Source organism: Asterias amurensis, chromosome 17 (genome assembly GCF_032118995.1).
Source record: "Asterias amurensis chromosome 17, ASM3211899v1".
Taxonomy (NCBI): domain Eukaryota; kingdom Metazoa; phylum Echinodermata; class Asteroidea; order Forcipulatida; family Asteriidae; genus Asterias; species Asterias amurensis.
This window is the reverse complement of record NC_092664.1, coordinates 12,236,520-12,252,005: the sequence shown is the minus strand read 5'-3', so window position 1 is coordinate 12,252,005 and position 15,486 is coordinate 12,236,520. Positions and strand designations below refer to the sequence as shown.

At 38.7% G+C, this 15,486-nt stretch overlaps 1 protein-coding gene and 1 pseudogene across 1 annotated transcript; one reads left to right on the top strand and one right to left on the bottom strand.

The window, feature by feature from the left end:
* LOC139949904 (uncharacterized) lies at window positions 1-7,021 on the top strand. The gene is made up of 5 exons (XM_071948475.1): window positions 1-1,447; window positions 2,646-2,741; window positions 3,411-3,534; window positions 4,195-4,265; window positions 5,956-7,021. Exons 1-5 carry the CDS (start codon window positions 904-906, stop codon window positions 6,135-6,137), a joined length of 1,017 nt encoding a protein of 338 aa, XP_071804576.1. The 5' UTR covers window positions 1-903; the 3' UTR covers window positions 6,138-7,021.
* Window positions 7,022-13,884: 6,863 nt separating this feature from the next.
* Window positions 13,885-15,486, bottom strand: part of LOC139949984 (uncharacterized) — a 34,020-nt pseudogene continuing 32,418 nt past the window's right edge.

The window sequence follows — 15,486 nt, the reverse complement described above, 5'->3', positions numbered from 1 at the left end:
GGGGGGTCACACAAACTAACAGGAAGGGGGTAATGATTCGTCCCTTACCGATAGGCCTAGTGGATTAGTCATAGACTCGAGCTGAAAGATCTGCTGGGGACATTCCTGATTAGTAAGACTTCCCCACCCACCCTGCCGTCAAAATGCTCCTGCTAACGGTACAGGGTTGACGTCTTTTAGGAGTAATTCTCCGGTAATCGTTAGATCCTGTTGTGGGTTTTACTGTGTGTGCTTGATAGACGTAAACAGGACTGCTACTTGAAAAGTCAATAGTTTAATAGTTGGTTCTCAGTTCTTCTCTAAAAGGAAAACCGCTGTATCTCCATCGTGTGGATGAGGCTTACTTTAACACTTTAGCAACGGATGTTACTCTTTGGTTTTCCGCATCGGACACTGTTTTGCTCTCGGCTTCACTTTGTGGCGTTCAGCAAATACTAAGTCGCTACTTATCATAGGAAAGAACCACAGTGAGATTTTTCCTGAGTTAAATTCTGAACTGTGGCTGCTTGAATATGATAAGGTTTACTAGTTACACCCGAACCGTATCGCGTTAGTCTACGTTTGCCTGTCATTGGGAATTGGTTCTGGGCAAAGTGTAAGTGACTAGCACCCTTCTGGAATGGTTCGTTGAGGATTTATTACTTTGATTTTAATAGTTTCAGTGGTTTGAGTACACTTCAGTTGTGAATGATTGTAGTTGCTGTTTTGTGAATACATTATTTTTAACTGCTGAATACTGGTAGAAGGATTACATTTCTAATAGGTGTAATTGACTTCAGCTGTGGCTGTTTGTAATTGCTGTTTTACGAGTCCATTCCTTTGAACTGTTGAAACTTGTTCGTGTAAAGATAATTGGCGTGTATTTTGAGTCAAATCTTTGAGATTTAGGGCCGGTTTGGAATAATGTGTTCGACTCGCATTGGTGGTGTAAGTGTCCTCCCCGTAATCGGAGATCAGGACATATTGACTCGATCTACTTCAGATGCTGGCATGACCGTACTGAAGGAAGGGGTCCTGGACAAGGAGTCACATGGTGTGATCTACACGTGGAGATCGCGATTCTGCGTCCTCACCAACGACACCCTGACCATCTTCCGCGCCGATCCACGGCGGGACGCTAGCCGTGGAAGGGTCACTACTGAACGCTCCGAGAAAAGGAACACCATGTACAGACTACCCTTGGATGAAATCTCATCCATGTCAAATATCGACAAGGGACGGAAACATATTCACTTCACTATTTGCACTAAGCAGGGAGTGTTCGACCTAAGGGCTAGTTTTGGGCAGAGGGATTGGCTGACGCAGATTCAACTGGCTGTGGCTGAGAGGAAGAGCCGGCATGACTTCATGAAAGAGCTGAAGACTAGGACTTCGGTGGTTGCTAATAAATACCGTAAACACAACCATAGAAGGCTGTCCTTCACTAAGGATCCAGATTATGGTGACGGTGAGTGGCACGAAAATTATTTTTTGTTTGAAAGTTACTTAAAGCATGCTTGATTAATTGATTCAATTATTTTGAAAATACAGTAAGAACAATGCAAACAAATACAAACAAATAACAGGAGAGAAGACAATGAAATAAGATAAACAAAATAGTAGACGAGATAGAAATACTGCACAATCCAAAAATACCCCCCCCCCCAAACAAACAAACAAACAAACAAACAAACAAACAAATAAATAAAAATTATATTAATTTCCATTGGGTTCCTTTAAAGGGCGCCAAATGTAAAATGATCAAGTAGTTTTCCAACTAGATAATGAACTTATTTGCGAAAACGTCACATTCAATAACTGCTCGGTACAAGCGAGGTGTATTTACTTGCAGTAATGAAGGAATAAACCTTGGGGGAAATGGGATGGCTACATTTCACTCCATTTCATTCCGATTTTTTTTTTTTTTTTTTTTTTTTTTTATTATTTTGTTTTATACATGCGCCACCTCTAGGCCCTGTACCTTCAGTATTGCATCTACTTTTCCAATGTCTAAGAGATTGAGGGATTGATGGTCAACTAAATTAACCAAAGGCTAAAGTTCAAGTTTGGCAATGATTATTTTGTTTTCTTAACTGAACCCTTGGGTACCCATAAATCTATGGGATCAATTAATTTCCGGAGGCAATTTATATCAAGCCTGCAGCTCAATGGGAGGTGTCTATCTTCTTAAGGACCTGGATCTAACTTCAACTTAAAGGCCGTGGACACTATTGGCAACTGTCAAAGACTAGTTTTCACAGATGGTGTATATCAACATATGCATAAAATAACAAACCTGTGAACATTTGAGCTCAATCGGTCATCGAAGTTGCGAGATAATAATGAAAGAAGAAAAAAAACACCCCTGTCAGTCGAAGTTGTGTGCGTTCAGATGGTTGATTTCGAGTTCTAAATCTGAGGTCTCATAATTAAATTCGTGGAAAATTACTTCTTTCTCGAAAACTGTGGCACTTCAGAGGGAGCCGTTTCTCACAATGTTTTATACCATCAACCTCTCCCCATTACTCGTCCCCAAGAAAGGTTTTATGCTAATAATTATTTTGAGTAATTACCAATAGTGTCCACTGCCTTTAACCGTGCACTTTGGCTACATCAAAGAAGGCCCCTAAGTCAATTCAGTAATGTGATTATGTTATTTGTTTCAGGAATTGGAATCACAATCCGTAACGAGGCAGAATCCATTGTGATAGCCAGGGTGTTTTCTGACGGACCAGCTTCTAAGAAAGGAACACTTAGACCAGGTATGCTGCTCTAGGTACCAGACCATGATTCGGACAGATCAGGGACATAATACTATTGCATCAAACTGTTAAAAAGAAAATACTGCTTGTTTTTTTGTTTTTTTGCTCAGCAAAAAATGAGTGGGACACCACTTGCAACTCTCTAAATGTAAAAGAGTGTACACCACTCTTTACATTTCGAGTTGTCCCTCATATTGCTCTTAGAATTTACTTAAACACATTTTATTTGCGAACTAACGGATTTAAATACAACAACAAAACGGGTTGGTGGTACTGCTTTTGCCAAACAGTTAAATTCTCTGGGTTTATAAAGGCTTTTTATACTGCTCGAAGAATTTCTGTCAATTCTTTAAAAAAACGTAGGCATACTTGTTAGCCATCTCCTTGTTCGATGCAAATGTTTCGAATTATCAATTCGTATCGCATTCACATTCGCAGAAAGTATGGACCGGGCTTAGGCCAAAACAAACAATTGGTTGTATTTTTTTCTCAAAATGAAAAATATATAAAAATATTTATTATCATTATTTGTATTTATTTATTTATTTATTTAATTAGTTATTTAATTATTTATTTATTTATTTATTTATTTATTTATGTATTTATTTATTTATTTATTTATTTATTTATTTATGTATTTGTTTATTTATTTACATGTGTTTCTTATAGGAGATGAGATTATCGAAGTAGACGGTAAAACCGTCCGTGGATACAATGCTGAGCGAGTTGCAAGTATGATCAAAGAAATAGCAGATCAAGTTAAACTGACTGTCAAGCCAACGTGGTTCGATAGGTAGGTTCCTTATGAATAAAAAACTTTTTTTTTTTTTTTCTTCTTTTTTTTCTTCCAGAAGACGATCAGAGTAAACTGATCGAAACGTCGAGTTTAATTTTATGATTCTTTCCAGAACTACCCCAAATAATTTTAAAGATAATCATTTACACATGATGTTACCGCAAACTTTCTATATTACATAATACTGACCGAATAGAGAATACATGAAACATTACTGAATGGTGTAGGTTATAAAATGCAAGATTTATGGCAGAAGTTTAATAAAAACGTTAAACAGCTAAACAGAGTTGTGCGAACCCCATAGTTAACTGAATGGGGTGCTTTTGGTGGGGTGGGGAGGGGGGGGGGTAGTCACCCTACCATTCAAATGTTTAGCACCTCAGCACCACATGAGACGTTTCGAGTAAGATTTTCATTTTCCACATGATCAAAACCAGAGAGGCAAACATAATATGGACCAATTAAGTTATGCCCACAACACAAAACAACGCACTGCTTTGTATAGTTCTTTCCTTCACAAAATGTAAATTCTATCATTTCGTCGTTGTTGTGTTTTGCCTATCTCTATACAATCATATGAAACAATGACATTCTTTAAGTAACTGAATTTATTTAGATTCATGGTTCAATTTTAGAATTTACCTTTTTTTCTTCAAGGGGGACTAATACTTCAGCTGCCGATTTTGCTCTTTCCAGACCGCTGTGCACAAGGCCGAATAATCTACGAGGTATGTATACAACAAATCTTTTAGAATTTAAAGGAAAGGTACACGTTTGGTAATTACTCAAAACAAAAATATTCACTTAAAGACTGACTTGGAAGCGAGCATTAGAGAGTTGTTGATGGTATAAAACATTGTGAGAAACGACTCCCTCTGAAGTAACGTAGTTTTTGAGAAAGAGGCAATTTCTCACTAAAATGATAACAGACTTCTAGCTAGAAGTCTTTTTTTCCTATCTGAAAGCACACAAATTCGTCCAACATGGGTGTTCTTTCTTTCATAATTTTCTCGCAACTTCGATGATCAATTGAGACCAAGTTTTCATAGGCTCGTTATTTTATGGTTATGATGGGATACACCGAGTGAGAACACTGGTCTTTGACAGTTTACCAAACGTGTACAGTGCCCTTAAAACATTGCGTGTTGGATTAATCACGTTTGGGGTAATACCATTTGAATATCTCATTTTGTGTGACAATGTTGTTTCTTAAAACCAACACTTCTCAAAACCAACACTACTCAAATAAACTACACAATATTTTTCATAACTAGCACTACTCAACAAAATTGCAGAAACCTTTCTGCGAGCCGAATCTTTAAGAATTAACAGGTTAACAAACCTTTATACGCAAACCGGCGCCTGTTTGACGATTTTTTCCTTCTATTATTTTGTTTTCTATTGTAAATGTATCTGACTCATATTGAAGTGACAAGAATAAACTTTGTCTAGACGTGACGCACTATAGAATGACACCGTTACACTTTAAAGATTCATCCACAAAAGGTGCAGCTATGACAGAAACAATATTCCAATAAATTGCTTTGGAGTTCTTTCAACATTCTCTAGAAAAAGGGCACTTTATAAATCTCCTTATATGTACACGTAGGTCGTTTACGAAAACACGGTTTAGGGGTTTGAGCTCCGTCAGGTATTTAGAAAACGTGCGATTCCCTTAAAGGCAGTGGACACTATTGGTAATTGTCAAAGACTAGCCTTCACAGCTGGTGTATCTCAACATTCTCATTAAATAACAAACCTGTGAACATTTGAGCTCAACCAAACGTCGAGATAGTAATGAAAAAGAAAATAACCCTTGTCACCCGAAGTTGTGTGCGTTTAGATGGTTGATTTCGAGACCTCAAGTTCTAAATCTGAGGTCTCGAAATCAAATTCGAGGAAAATTACTTCTTTCTCAAAAACTATTGCACTTCAGAGAAAGACGTTTCTCACAATGTTTAATACCATCAACCTCTCCCCATTACTCGTCACCAAGAAAGGTTTTCTTGCCAATAATTATTTTGAGTAATTACCAATAGTGTCCACTGCCTTTAATACGGGTTTACAATCAAACGAACGAGTCCCAATCTCAGTACTCTTCACGCTCGGTTCACCTGTGTACCCGTAGGGCCTACTCGATGGTCGAAGTGCTTACCCTCGAGTGACTGAAAAATACCGTCAAGTCTCGGTTTATCACTCCGGTGAAAGCGAATGCTTAGCGTTTTTTGACGACACAGCTGCTCTCGCAGTGAATGTTTCGTTTGGGCTCATACAGCTCTTGTGAGCTTGTTCCGAATTTGTGACGTCAGAATTCGTATCGCATTCGCAGAAAAATGTGTACCGGGATTATTCATAACATAACATGAAAACCACTTTTTTTACAATTTAAAATGTATGATTACCTGAATCATATTACAGGGCGAGCACGCCCTCATTCGCTTGCAGATGTCGCCGTGTCCACCGATCCGGAAATGCAGGGCGCCGCCACCGTTGTCAATGACGTCACAGCTTCCATGGACAGAAAGAAGTATCGTCGGATCCCACCAGCGAATAATAGGAATAGACAGACTTCGGCAGACAACAGGTTATCGCTTCCCTGAAGTCCAGGTACTCGTCACTTGTCACAAGTGCCTTTAAACTAGACCATTCACACGCAATATGTTAGTTGCACTTCGTGTATAAGCTAGAACTTATTGGACCCAGCAGCCGATTTCACGAAATGTCAATATTAATCCTATCTCGAGGTAGGACGAGTAACTCGTCATAACTTAGGGTGGCTTCAATGCGCCCTAACGTCTTCAGATACGGAACTTTGCTCGTCCTAAGTCCGAAGATTAAAGGCATGGGCACCTTTGGTAATTGTCAAAGACCAGTATTCTCATAAAATACGAAGTTAACAAAACAGCTGACAGGTGAAAATAATTTCAACATTGTGTTGTGTTTGTTGCAATGAAAAAGTATGCCACACTGAACAAATCTGAATATAAAGATTATACATGATTTGTAAGGATAACAAATATCATTGTTTAGTCTAAAATGTTGCTAAAGTCGAATCCAGGGAAATATTTCTTTGAAAGGTAAACTGTTTCCGGGAACCTTAAGAAAATAAGTGCTGGAAATAAAGTTGAGGGTGTTTTTTCAGTATTTTCTCCTGAGTCACCCAACAGACTAAACACATAAAACACAAATTGTCACATGTTTGTTAAGTCATGTAAATATGGTTTGATCACACAACCACGTGAACACTGCATGCAACTATTTTGTCAGACCAATTCTGTATATAAGTACCCTATTGCTTTGCTTATCGTTATGGTCAAGTATATGCCTTATAAGGCTTATCTACATAATTATGTTTTATTTGTCTCATTTTTAAGCATAATGAATCACTTCCCTGTCAATTACCTTATTTAAGACTTATAAATGATTCTAATAAACTAAACAATAACCACCAACGATTCGTGCTGTTTTCGTTAACATGACTGAGAACCCATAACTAACCATTTCCAATGGGGGGGGGGGGGGGGGGCGGCATTCTTTGCGCTGCACAGCCGCCTTGAAACCAGAAAGTTACTTTGAGGCACAGCGACTGGCAACTTTGGTAATTGTCAAAGACCAGTATTCTCACTTGCTGCAGCTGTAGGCCAACATTATGCATGACAAAAATATATGACAATTTTGACCCAATTGGTCACCGAAGTTGCAAGAAATATCGCAAGAAACACCCTATACGCTTGTTGCACAAAATCGTGTATTTTATTTTGTTAGTGAGGAACTACCTCTTTCTCAAAAACTACGTAACTTCAGAGGGAGTGGTTTCTCACAATGTGTTAAACTATGAACAGCTCTCCATTTCTCGTTACCAAGTAAGTTTGTATGCTAACAAATATTTGTTAGAATAACCAATAGTGTCCAGTGCTTTTAACCCTGCGTAGTGACCTCAGAACACGAAGCGTCATCCTCATCCATATTATGATGTGTTTTTGACCTTCAGCTGGGTCAGTCAAAAATTCAGGGGCCATCAAACTATTTTATATTTAGTCATCGAAATGGACAATGACGAGTTTCACGGAGCCTAAAAATGCGCCCATCAGACAATGTTTCGGTCACAACAAATTACTTTCAAAGGAAAACCTTTAAAAGACGGGGTTGGAATGGACTTTACCGGTTTTTAGAAGCAGAACACTTTACGCTCCTAATTAAGTGTCCCTTTAACTCTAGAAAAATCGGAAAACAATATAATAATTCATAACGTTCCCTTTAAATTGAACTTCCCGAATCAATTCTTTCTAATTGATGGATGTCACACGTTAGTCGCCAGTGTGGAACCTTTTAACCTAAACGACAGAACCCATCACCTGTGTGTCGATAGGGGACACAGAAATCAAAATAAAGAAATTTTAAAAAGATCAATATTTCTGCTGCTGAAGTGGATATATTCACGCTGAATTGTACACAAATAGGTTTTGAACATCAATATTTGTGTGGTTCGTCCAGAGGTTATTGGTTGGGTTTCGTTAGGTAAATTACGCATGGAGGTTCCATGCAATACATTGGAATTTACTAGTTTATGCAAGCCGGCTAATGAATGGGCAGCCAATATACTAACATGTCATGATCAGTTTTGTAAGTCCATCAAGTTGTCTTGATTTATAGCAATGCCAATATGACAGGTATATAAAATGTTTTTCCAGGCTGTTCAACCATTAAGTTTAGTAATTGAAATACAAATATTTACGGTCATCTGCCCTTCTAATTATTGACCAACAAAACGGATGACGATGCAGTTAAAAGTCAACAGGAAATCTGTCCTAAAATTTGCATGGCAAAAGACTGTAATGTTTTAATTAAGTAGCAATAATATTAATGTTAACAAAAATGCCACACCCATTAAAGCCACTGGACACTTGGTAATTACTCAAAATAATTGTTAGAAGCACACGATCTTATTGGTACGAGCAGTGGAGCGCCGTTGATGGTAAAACATTGTGGGAAATTGTTCCTCTGAAACAACTATTTTTAATTTTGTGAAAGAGTTAATTTTTACTCAACTAAAAAATTATATTAAAAAGGCTTTAGGCTTGAAGCATTTTATTAAGGCATCTGAAAGCACACAAATTTGTGCAACAAGGGTGTGTTTTCTAATGGTAATCTCACTCAACTTCGATGACTAATTGAGTCTAAATTTTCACAGATTTTGTGTTTACTTTATGCATAAAATGTTTGGATACACCAAGTGAGAATACTGGTCTTTGACATTTACCGAAGGTGTCCAGTGCCTTTAAAAGTACAGCACCGTGGGAACCCGATGAATGCTACCGTGCCCAAACGCTTTAACCACCGGGAGCAGTCTTGGTGCAACTCAACCCAGCCCGGTGAATGATGCATATCCGTTCTTCATTTCCTTCGGAGATGTTTGTAAATTAACACACGTAATCATAACTCAGAAAAGGAGACGGTGGTTTTGTTTGTACGTAGAAGTAAAAAAACCACAGGACTAAAGGCCGACAAACAGGAACAGGAAAGTTAAAGGAGTTATTTGGGAGTGGTGATGATAAAAACATCATTGTTTTATTTTAAGTATGTTATTCTCTGCTCGCCCAATTATTAACCCATTTCACAAATTGCACGATGTTGTTCAGGGGTCGATTTTACAAAAAATAGTCCTAAAAATAGGACTGGTCCTATGATTCTGTAGAAGTTATTAAAAGCTTAAGACTATTCCTAAGTTAGGACAAGTAACTCTTTCTAACTCGAGATAAGACTAGTCTTAACTCCTTGTGTAATCAACCCCTGGACTCAGACTTTCTTAATTTCCCCCCAAAAAACATAGACCTTTGTTACTTATTTTGTATTGAACCATCGGACACTACTTATTTTAGTCATACACAATAAACTATACATAAATACCATTGCATTGATGTCAATAAGAGTCAATTTAATAAATGTTGTACATACCTATTTACAGATTTAATATTTTTTGTTTGTACTTGAACAATGTTATATATACAAAGATGGTTTATAAAACAGACGGGGAAAAAATGGTTAAATAGGCCTATAACAGTGAGCATTTCTTTACAATGTAAAGGTGTTTGAATTGCCCAAAAACTATCAAAAGAGCTGACAAAACAAATATTTCAGTAAGAACTGTTAACGGTTCAGTCATCTTTGTCTTTTTAACATAGTCTAGGTGGTACAGATGCTGACGCCAGATTGGTCTCGTTCCCTGAATGTATTATGCCTTATGTCCTTGTTCTCAGAATAAAAAAAATACCAGACTACTTTAAGCTTTACTTATTGACCAGTTTCCAATCCCTAGCTTGGGCCCTGCTCTTGATGGCCTCCGTCATAAATTGTTGTAGCAGCTTAAAGGCAGTGGACACTATTGGTAATTACTCAAAATAATTATTAACATAAAACCTTTAATGGTGACGAGTAATGGGGAGAGCTTGATGGTATAAAACATTGTGAGAAACGGCTCCCTCTGAAGTGCCATAGATTTCGAGAAAGAAGTAATTTTCCACGAATTTGATTTCAAGACCTCAGATTTAGAACTTGAGGTCTCGAAATCAACCATCTAAACGCACACAACTTTGTGTGACAAGGGTTTTTTTTTCTTTCATTATTATCTCGCAAGTTCGATGATCGATTGAGCTCAAATTTTCACAGGCTTGTTATTTTATGCATATGTTGAGATACACCAACTGTGAAGGCTAGTCTTTGACAATTACCAATAGTGTCCACTGCCTTTAAATTATTTGCACAGTGTTTCCAACATCAAACGCAGCCTGCTAAAAACTCCCGGGTCAGAATTTACCCGGATTTGGGTCCCAGGAGGGCAGACCCATTTCTGGGTCAGTGTGACCCGAAATCCGTGTCAGTGTGAATTCGAGTCACAATCCCCGATTTTAACCAAATTCCTGGTCAAACAGATCAAGAAATGGGTCTGTCAAAAAAGTTTTTTTTCTCGTACGTATTCACGACTTGTTGTAAATAATATAGACCTTATACACATGACGTCATTTGAACAGGGCGCACTCGGCTAGAGGTCGAAACTGACCTTTATATGTTTGTTCACAAAGAAACCGCGCTTGTTGGCATGGATGGATAATGTATGCACCTTATCCAATGTGTGAACATAATTTGGGACCACAAATAAAAAGATTATGCAAACTTTCGATATTAATTAAAATACATCCAATGATGAGTAACTTTGTTTCCTACAAATTCAACACTTGGTTTTCTAATGTGTGTGTGTGTGTGTGTCATTGATAACAACTGTGGTTTATATCTGATTATGATTTGTATCCGTGTATTTCCATAATTTTCGAACCTCGGCTAGCCAAAACCCGGGCTGTGACGTTGCCATGGAAAGGTCTAAGGTTACTCATTGAGCCATCCAGTGCGCTCGTCTTTTTGCCTCAAAGATGACGGCATGGGGAGTCGTCAATGCATACGGTCTAATAATAACAATACTACAGTAAAGGCAATCAATTGTTCTGAAAGGCTAATGCGCATAATTTACACATTTATGAATACATCAAGAGTCGAACAATAAATTATTTAAAAAGGTAATAACATTAGTACACACGTTATATTAATGAATATTGAATACGGCTCGGATTTTGACACAATAAATATTATAAATGTTAAAGGAACACGTTGCCTTGGATCGGTCGAGTTGGTTTTTTAAAAGCGTTCTGTAACCGTTTGTTATAAAATGCATATGGGTAGAAAGATGTTGTAAAAGTAGAATACAATGATCTACACAAATATGCCTTGAAGTTGCGTGGTTTTATTTTTACCTCGTCGACTAACACGTCGGCCATTTATGAGAGTCAAACTTTTGACTCCCATAAATGGCCGACCGTGTTAGTTCGCAACGTAAAATGAAAACCGTGCAATTTTGAGTGATACTTGTGTGGATCATTATATTCTACTTTTAAAACATCTTTCCAACCATATGCATTTCATAACAAACGCTTACAAACGCTTTTTATAGACCAACTCGTCCGATCCAAGGCAACGTGTTCCTTTTTAAAGTATACGATTGTTTTTCACACCACGATTTGACGATCGTCAACTTTGTGGATGTTTTAGTACAATGTAAAATACCAACTAACAACGACCCTTGACTCGACTGATTCACCAAATCATACTGATGCCTCTAAGAGGCTCGACTTGATGGTCTTTCCTGTTCTCCAGAAGACGATCAGAGTATACTGATCGAAATGTCGAGTTGAAACCAACAATTCTAATCAGAACCAGTTAGGCATGGTTGGCTTGTGCGTCAAGCCAAGGTGACCCCGGTTCGATTCCCGGTCGGGGCCATGTGTGAATTGAGTTGTGCGTTGGTTCTCTGCTGTGCCACAAGGGTTTTTCAGACCATCCGGTTTTCCCCCCTCGGGAAAACAATCAAACACTTTAGATCTTTGGCCGTGCTTCGTGGTCATAATGGGTTGATGTAGCCAAAAGCGCCCTCGCATGCCTGCTTCCCGAACACGAGGTAGCCGTGTCCTTCGCAATTCAGCTATTAGATGCGAGTAAGGATGATTGTCCCCAAAAATTATTAACTCATATTAGAGATTGTCATTACATGGTGTTACCGCAAACCTTTCAATCATCAACCACCGCCCTTACGCGGTCAAACAATAATGGCATTTAAATACAAGAGTAGCCTGAACTATGACGTCACACTTCGAGACTTGTGAATTCCGCCAGAGAGCTGCCGTTGGGTCCACGTCCATAATCACCTTTGACGCATTGCTTCACATGGCATTCGTGATCCTGTAGATTCAACGTTAAATCCGACGTAGGTCTACGTGTGTATACATACACCTGTCCCTATCCCTGCGGATAACATAGAGTTATATATAAGAACTAGAGGGCGCACTGGCCTATAAACGCGCTCCGGCCATGCGCGCAGGTGGCCATTTTCTAAGTTGAGCATCTCACAGCGTGTGTTTGTGCGGCCATTTTGTAAGTTGAACAAACAGCATCGCGTGAGCGTTCAATAAAAAAAAAAACCTTAAACGTGTATTTCATATTCAACGCGCGTGCAAAATGACGCGCTTGTCATCTTGCGGTCTCGTGGCGTTTGTGCACGAAGCATCACTCGTGCGCCCTCTAGTTCTTGTATATAAGGCCGTGTCCGAATTGGCGACTTCGGCTACAGCTACGGCTAGGGCGCGCGCGTCTGCTATCTTCAACACTGACAGACGCGCTGATCTAGCCGTAGCTGTAGCCGAAGTCGCCAATTCGGACACGGCCTTACTCTATGGCGGATAACGAAAGGGGACCGGGACCAGTCTATTTTGTCGGCATGCAGCACAGGACGAGCACACAAGCAAACACATTGTGACAGAAAGGCAGGCAATTGGGCTTTGAGATGTCGTGACGTCATCGGACAACAAAGGGGCTACGACGCCCCATGTTGATACCATTAACACCACCATGGATGGAAGCAGCTCGTTATAAACTCTGATAGAAAAAAAAATAAACACAAAATGCTTTATGGATTAGCTTATTGCCTCAACTTAATTATGTTCACTTTGTTTTCCTTTTCTCCAAATTTTGGAAACTATACATGACACCGTCTGTCAATAATTATATAAAGTATTATAGAAAATACTCATAAATACACAAAACACAGACAATCCAAAACATTACAAATGAACACAATGGAAGAAAAAAAACATTAAATACAAATTTTTAAAAATCATTGTCCATCATAATTAAAATGTACATGAGAGAATTTTAAAATGTCCAATCCACAACAAAAAGACAATAGTATAAGCGCTGTATACTCTCGTTACCTTAATCCAATATTATTGTTTTTTGATCTAAAAAAATAAAAATAAAAGACTTAGCTTTGATTTTTGGCCATTCCAATACTCGGCTTTGGGTTCTGGATCTCGCTCCGGCTTGGCTGCGTCAAACTGACGGTTTAAAACTCATTCGTTTTTCTAGAAATTATTTGAAATGTTGTTGCTATACATTGTGATAATAAACGCTGTATACTCTTTCACGAGCCCTGCGGACGAGTTTGTGGGGTTCAACCCATGAAACTATGTATTTCAGAGCACATATAAATAAAATGACTTTGAACCTGCGAACTCCAGAATAATGTGCAAGCGCTGTGTACAAGCCATTTACCCACAATGTTTAAAGTCACAATTGAACATTCAAGCTTTCAAAACACAATTAGATATCATCCTGAAATCAAAACTGTCTGCAACTTTAATTAGTCCTTGTCTGTATTAGGTATACCGAAAATGAGCACATCTGCGTGGACGAAAAAAACAATTAATAAAAAAAAAAAAAAATAGTGATCACTATTACCTCTGAAGGTTAGGAGTCACAAAAAGGCGGTTGGTATCCGACAGGGCACTCGCATGTAAACCGAGGTATCAGGGAACCACGCCGACTTTACATTCACCGCCGTTCAAACATGGATTCGGTGAACATGGATTGGGCAGTTCTGTAAAACAACATAGTGAAATCAACAGTTAGCTTTTAAGACCAATGAGAACTCACTCCACGGTAGTGAAGTAATAATGATTTTTCTACAAAGGGGAATTTGTCCCGGTGTCGCATGCAATTATGTCCTCTGTGCAATACTATCCGGAGGACATTATTGCATATGCAATAATGTCCGCCGACGGTTTTGCATAGTGCAATCGTGTCCGCCCGGACGCTGCTGCAAAATACAATTGTGTCTGTCCGGACACATTTGCATATGCAGTTGTGTCTGCCCTTACAGTCATGTACATGTCCACCGGACGGTTTTTGCACAGGCCCCGGACACGATTGCATATGCAAAAGTGTCCGGAGGGGACAGTATTGCATGGCGGACACAATTGCATCTGTCACCAGCCTACCTTCGGCTCAGGTAGCCTAGTGGTTAAAAAACAGGACAATTCTTTTCAGGGATGTCTCCAGAAATCCGAAATCTACTCCTTGGTACTTTCCTTCAGAAATGTCGAGTGAAATATTAAAGACGACACTATTAGTAATTGTCAAAGATCGCTTGGTGTATCTAAACATATGAATACAATAACAAACCTGTGAAAATTTGAGCTCAATTGGTCGTCGAAGTTGCGAGATATGAATGAATCAAAAACACCCTTGTCACACGAAGTTGTGTGCTTTCATAAATGCTTGATTTCGAGACCTCAAATTCTAAACTTGAGGTCTCGAAATCAAATTCGTAGAAAATTACTTCTTTCTCGAAAACTATGTCACTTCATAGGGAGCCGTTTCTCACAATGTTTATACTATCAACCTCTCCCCCATTACTCGTTACCAAGCGATGTTTTATGCTGATTTTATTATTTTGAGTCATTACCAATAGTGTCCACTGCCTTTAACTAGAATGAACACTTGTTTTTTCCCCAAAGTTCTACATAATAAATACGGGTGCCTTACCGTAGGCGCAGGTTCTGCCCACCGTACCCTACGGGGCATCGGCATTGAATCGCCCCGTTCAGCTCCAGACAAACTCCGCCATTCTCACACGGTGATGACCGACAACCAGCTGGATCTGATGGTTAATAAATATGTAAATATTGAAGACAGTGGACACTATTGGTAATTGTCAAACACCAGTCTTCTAACCTGGTGTATCTAAACAACATGCACAAACTAAAAAGCCTGTGAAAACTTGAACCCAAAAGGTCGCCGAAGTTTCGAGATAACAATGGAAACAGTTGTATGCTTTCAGATGCTTGATTTCGGAACCTCAACATCTAATTCTAAGTTCTCGAAATCAAATTCGAATATTTAAGCTGAAAACTCGAAACTACGTTACTTCAGAGGGAGCCGTATGCTAAAAGCTATCCGTTGCTTGTTACCAAGTAAGTTGTTATGCTAGCAATTATTTTGAGTAATTACCAATGGTGTCCAAAGGTACAAAACGGGTCAGTAAGTTTTCAACCACTAGACATAAAGTTG

Coding starts and splice junctions, on each gene's coding strand:
- LOC139949904 (XM_071948475.1), top strand. CDS start 904: ATGTGTTCGACTCGCATTGGTGGTGTAAGTGTCCTCCCCGTAATCGGA. Junction 2,742..3,410: donor GAAAGGAACACTTAGACCAG/GTATGCTGCTCT, acceptor TGTTTCTTATAG/GAGATGAGATTATCGAAGTA. Junction 3,535..4,194: donor AAGCCAACGTGGTTCGATAG/GTAGGTTCCTTA, acceptor TTTTTCTTCAAG/GGGGACTAATACTTCAGCTG.